Source organism: Chrysochloris asiatica, unplaced genomic scaffold, assembly GCF_000296735.1.
Source record: "Chrysochloris asiatica unplaced genomic scaffold, ChrAsi1.0 scaffold00122, whole genome shotgun sequence".
NCBI classification, from domain to species: domain Eukaryota; kingdom Metazoa; phylum Chordata; class Mammalia; order Afrosoricida; family Chrysochloridae; genus Chrysochloris; species Chrysochloris asiatica.
This window is the reverse complement of record NW_006408640.1, coordinates 4,066,674-4,072,673: the sequence shown is the minus strand read 5'-3', so window position 1 is coordinate 4,072,673 and position 6,000 is coordinate 4,066,674. Positions and strand designations below refer to the sequence as shown.

General features: G+C 42.8%; 1 protein-coding gene across 1 annotated transcript in view; it reads right to left on the bottom strand.

Annotated features, from left to right (window-relative positions):
* Positions 1-262: 262 nt before the first annotated feature.
* Positions 263-6,000, bottom strand: part of LOC102820922 (tubulin beta-5 chain-like) — a 47,272-nt gene continuing 41,534 nt past the window's right edge. The window contains exon 4 of the mRNA XM_006868695.1: positions 263-1,326. Coding sequence (XP_006868757.1) covers positions 263-1,326 — 1,064 coding nt within the window. The remainder of the gene's footprint in view (positions 1,327-6,000) is intronic.

The following is a 6,000-nucleotide window of genomic DNA, read 5'->3' as shown; positions in this document are numbered from 1 at the left end:
TAGCCCTCTGTGGCCTCCGGCCTTTCAAGTACTCTTGGAGCTTCACAGTTGATCTGCTTATGGGTGGAGGGTGGGTTGCCAATTCTGTTGCTTTATTTTCTTACTCTACAAGACAGGTAATACAACTTTCCTGCATTTGGGGAATGGCCTACACCAACAAATTTAGATCAGTGCATCACCCGGACAGCCATTAGGATCAAGATGCACCAGTTAAAGAAATGACATCTGTATTTAGTATTTGAAGTAGGGACGCTCCGCTCCTCTATTCATTGATCTCTTCATCATCATCCTCAAAAGTTTCTTCTCCATCATTAACTGTGGCTTCTTGATACTGCTGGTACTCTGATACCAGGTCATTCATGTTGCTCTCAGCCTCCGTGAACTCCATCTCATCCATGCCTTCTCCGGTGAACCAGTGTAGGAAAGCCTTGCGCCGGAACATAGCCGAGAACTGCTCCGAGATGCGCTTGAACAGCTCCTGGATGGCCGTGCTGTTGCCAATGAAGGTGGAAGCCATCTTGAGACCCCGCGGTGGGATGTCACACACGGCCACCTTGACATTGTTGGGGATCCACTCCACAAAGTAGCTGCTGTTCTTGTTCTGGATGGCCAGCATCTGCTCATCCACCTCCTTCATGGACATGGGGCCTCGGAAGACAGTGGCCACAGTGAGGTAGCGCCCATGCCTTGGGTCGCAGGCGGCCATCATGTTCTTGGCATCGAACATCTGCTGAGTCAGTTCTGGCACAGTGAGAGCCCGGTACTGCTGACTGCCTCTGGCTGTCAGGGGCGCGAAGCCAGGCATGAAGAAATGGAGGCGGGGGAAAGGGACCATATTCACGGCCAGCTTACGGAGGTCAGCATTGAGCTGGCCCGGGAAGCGCAGGGAGGTGGTGACCCCGCTCATCGTGGCCGATACCAGGTGGTTCAGGTCTCCGTAGGTGGGGGTGGTTAGCTTCAGGGTACGGAAGCAAATGTCGTACAAGGCCTCGTTATCGATGCAGTATGTTTCATCTGTGTTCTCAACCAGCTGGTGAACCGACAGGGTGGCATTGTAGGGCTCCACCACCGTGTCAGAGACCTTGGGGGAGGGCATGACGCTGAAAGTATTCATGATCCTGTCGGGATACTCCTCTCGGATCTTGCTAATGAGCAGCGTGCCCATGCCAGACCCCGTTCCTCCTCCCAGGGAATGGGTGAGCTGGAAGCCCTGCAGGCAGTCACAGTGCTCGCATTCCTTCCTCACTACATCCAGCACTGAGTCCACCAACTCCGCGCCTTCTGTGTAGTGCCCCTTCGCCCAGTTGTTTCCTGCACCAGTTTGACCTAGAACAAATCCAAACAGAGTAGCATGCAGTTGAAATACAGCAATACAAGAAGAAACTACACAAGTACTTTTTAAAAGGGTGAAAGATGGGCATTAGGGCTGCTAAACACAGTGTTGACACTGCAAACTCACCAGCTGCTCCAGAGAGAGATGAAGCTGTCTTCTTCCATAAAAACAAGCTTTTGGGAACCCAAGGAATCCAGTGCACTTTGGTCCTATAGGATCACTACAAGTGGGTCTGTTTTGGTTCTTTTCCAACAATTAGGTAATTGTTAGCCAAATTGGGGGAAAGGGGAGACAGGCACCCATCAACACTGCTGGTGGGCATAGGACTTAGTACAACTTATTTCCAAGCTCACAACTTCTTTACGTATGGACATTATAAAATACTAAAATGTACATAAGGAGCTGTAGTGTGGTGGTTATGAATCGGGATGCGAACCTCAAGGTCAGCAGTTCAAAACTACCAGCTGATCCACAGGAGAAAGATGAAGCTTTCTGCTCCTGTAAAGATTTACGGCCTTGGAAACCCTATACAGGGTCGCTATGAGTCGGAACCAACTCCACTGCACATAACCACCACCACCACCAAGATGTACACACTTCCCCACCAGGTAAATCCATTCTTATATTTTAATAGGTAATTCTTAAACACATGATAAAATTTAAATAAGGAAACAAAAGTTACACATTAAAAAATAAGTCACTTTCCCTCTCCTTTGAGCATTCTGAATTTTGTACTATGTACAAATCATTTTCTTTTCAAAATAATTTTCTGTGTCAATAGAATTACTGTCACAAAAATTCCTGAGAACCTGATTTTTCACCTATAATTAAATACCAAAAACAGGAAGTGATTCCTGCCCTTAAATTGTTTCCAGTGCCGAAAGTTGTGGAAAGAAGCTTTACCTACCTGAAAGACTTTATATTTTTATTCCAGAAGTTCAAGTAACTGTCAAGAAAAGATCTGTCTTCTGTATAATGGTGCATTAACACCAAATATGCTCATATCTTATGTCAAAGAAGAAAATTTGAATTGGAATGATTAGCTCTTAAATTCAAAATTCTATTTTTTAGTTTGTTTCATTAAAAAATTAGAGCTATATCACTAGAGAAAGTACTTTGTCCAACCTGTCAAAATATGCAGGCATGTGTGAATACCTGAATGGACATCCCTCTCTCCCTTCACAATTCCAGGGAGAGGGAGTGGTGAAGAGGACTGGGAACTATTTATTTTAGTGTTTGCCTTTCTGAACACTGCAAATTTTCTATAATACAGTGTTCTTCACATATTATTGCTTCTGTGTCCCTGAAAACATGACAGTAAGTAGAAAAGTATTGCTGCAGAATCATTGTTGTAAAATGCCATCGGGTTGGTTCCAATGCATAGTGACCCTGTATAGGGTTTCCAAGGAGTAGTTGGTGGGTTTGAACCACCAGCCTTGTGGTTAGCAGTTCAGTGCTTATCCTACAGTGCCATACCAGGACTCGACAAAATCATGGGAACTTTTATTAAACAAAAATATCAAAATGTGAATCTATTATTTCTCAGCAAATCCTCCACCTAGGTCTATGCATTTCTGAAGGCTGTGTTTTTCATCTGTGAGAAATTCTCAAGATGGGCCATCTTCAGGAATATAAAGGGCTCATGAGATTGCTAGACCACCCAGACATATGGATTGTTAATTCACATCCAGAGAAGTGTAAGCAGGATGAATTGGGGGGAAGGGAGAAAAGGAATCTGTTCTAGGACTAGGAACTTTAAATAAGAATACAGCCAAGATGGTCAAACTTCATCTCTCATACTTCAGACATATTGTCAGGAGGGACCAGTCGCTAGAGAAGGATATCATGTTTGGTAAGGTGGAGGGTCAGAGAAAAAGAGGAAGACTCCAACAAGATGGACTGGCCAAGTGGCAGCATCGATGAACTCAAGCGTGGCAACAAAAGTGAGGTTGGCCCAGGAATGGGCAGTGTTTCGTTCTGCTGTGCATAAAGTCACTATGAGTTGGTATCGACTTGATGGCACCCAACAACAACAACAACAGTCTTTAAGATCATGGTCCAACCATTTTGGCTTCTCTGTGGGAAGGGAAAATGGGACATGCTGGATAGAATTGTTAATAGGGGACTGGAAACGGAAGAGGAGCTTTTTTGAGACAGGGAATAAAACTGCGGGCTGGCCATGTGGTGAGTCTGCTCATATCTACTAGGTTGGGCGCCCGATTTTGCAAAATCGAATGAAGAAAACCTCACTCTCGCTAAAATGAGTACATTGAGTTACTTGAGCATTTGTTGGTATGGACATTTCAGACATATCTCTAGCCCTCACCCCAATAATTCTGCCCTCTGTGATGTACACCACATCAAAACGACCTTGGCATCCCAAGGACTCCAATAGTGTTCCTTTGAAATGTTCTTTGTGTTTGGGGAACAAAAAGAAAGCTGAAGGGGCAGGGGCAGGGATTTAGGGTGAATAGGGTTTTGGTGTCTCCCAGTGCAATTCTCATATGGCATCCCTTGCTACCCTGGAGAATGAGTAGGGGAATTGTCATGATGGAAAAACTGTCTACACATAACTTTCCTGGCCTTTTTCTCACCAATGCAGTTTTTAGTTTTCTTAAAACTTTTTCCCTAATAAGTCCATATGATCCTGTGTTCTTTGAGGAAATCTATCAAGATTAACCACTTAGAGTCCCAAGAACATCACCATAATTTCTGAGCTGATCTCTCTGCCTTCAATTCATCTTTGAGGTCTTCCTTAAAATGACTAATTCATCTAAAAAAATTTTTTTATGTGGGGCAGCATTCCTATAAACTTGTTGCAAAGCTCCAGTGACTTGAGAAAATGTTTACTTGAGTTGTTTTTTTTTGTTGTTGTTGTTGGTTTTTTAAAATATATTAGCTTTGATCTCAAAATCAATTTTTTCCATGGTACAAAAAAGTATCCGTTTCTGAAGGCACCACAAGTGCATTACTGAACTTACTGTAAAGACGAGTTTAAACATGTCTTAGAGTCCTTGTGTGGCGCTGTAGGATCAGCACTGGACAGGTTCAAGCCCACCAGCTACTCTTTGGAAACCCTATACAGGGTCACTATGAGTCAAAATCAACAGTACTTAACACCACAACAATCCCCGTATAATACAGCCCTTGTGGCACAGTGGGGTAAGTATTGGACTGCTAATCGTTAAATGTTGGTCAACAATTCAAACCCACCAGCTACTCCATGGGAGAAAGATGAGGCAGTCTGCTTCTATAAAGATTTACAGCCTCATAAAGCCTATGGAGCAGCTCTCTTTCCTATAGGATTGCTTTGAGGCAGAATCGAGTCGCTGGCAGTGGGATTCCTTTTATATGCCATATGAGTTACTAACAGTTTGGAACATTTAAAACTATATAGCACACAATTTTAGTTGTTTTCCAGACTTACACATTTACAGCCTCGGATCGACTCAACAGCACTTAACAACAACAAAGGAGTCCTGACTGCAAAGTAGTTTGAATTGCAAGGTTGGTGGTTCAAGCTCACCAGCTGCTCCTTGGAAACCCTATACAGGTCGCTATGGGTCAGAATCGACTTAAATGGCACTTAACAACAACAGTGTAGCACAGGACCAGACAGTGTGTCATGGCACTTAACAACAGTAACAATATAGCACTTTACTATTTTCAAGAGGCAGCCTTTACGATTTCACTAGTTCATAACTAGTCTCTTCCAGTGGAGGACCGACATCAGATAGATTTGTAGTATTGTGCTAGATCAGAGAAATCTGTCAGTTGGTGCTTATTATGAATTATTGCCACTAGCTATATCTAGACAAAAAAAAAAAATCAAGTTGTTAACATTTTTGGACTAAATCAGGAGTAGGCCGTGTACTTTAGGGAGAAAGATGAGGTTATCTGCTGCCATGAAGTTTTACAGCCTCAGAAACCCTATACTTGGTCACTGTGCATCGGAACCGACTTCACAACACACAACCACTACCTCCACCAGGCCACATACTGAAATGCAAGCAATGTTTTAATGCAGAGTGGGAAGGTAAATAGGTCTTGGCATCTCTGCCACCTGAATGCATTGTCATTCATTCAATTTTGACTCATGACAACCCCATGTGTTAGAAAGTAAAACGGCTCCTTATAGCTTTCTTGGTTGTAATCTTTCTAGAAGCAGACGGATTGGTCTTTCTTCTAAGATGCCATTGTTCCAATCTATCTTATTGGCAGTCTTCCTCTTTTTTGCTGACCTTCCACTTTACCAAGCATAATGTCCTTCTACAGGGACTGGTCCCTTTTGGTAATATGTCTGAAGTATGAGAGATCAGGTGTGGCCATACTGGCCTCTAAGGAACATTCTGGCTATAGTTTACCAACAGATTTGTTTTTTCTTCTGGCAGTCCATGGTAACATTCCCTCCAACACCATAATTCAAATGTATCAATTTTTCTATGGTCTTCCTTATTTATTGTCCAGCTTTTGCATAATTACCAGTGATTTTTTCTAATATTCCTTTAAGTGTCTATTGACTTACTGACCGGAACTAAATAAAGTCCTATCTTTTTTGACAGTTAAGTCTAATTTGTAGAATTGTTTTGATAATGTGGACTGCCTTTGTGAATTAAATTATGACATGTAGTTTTTAATTATTTGAATAAGCAAAACCTACAAGTTAA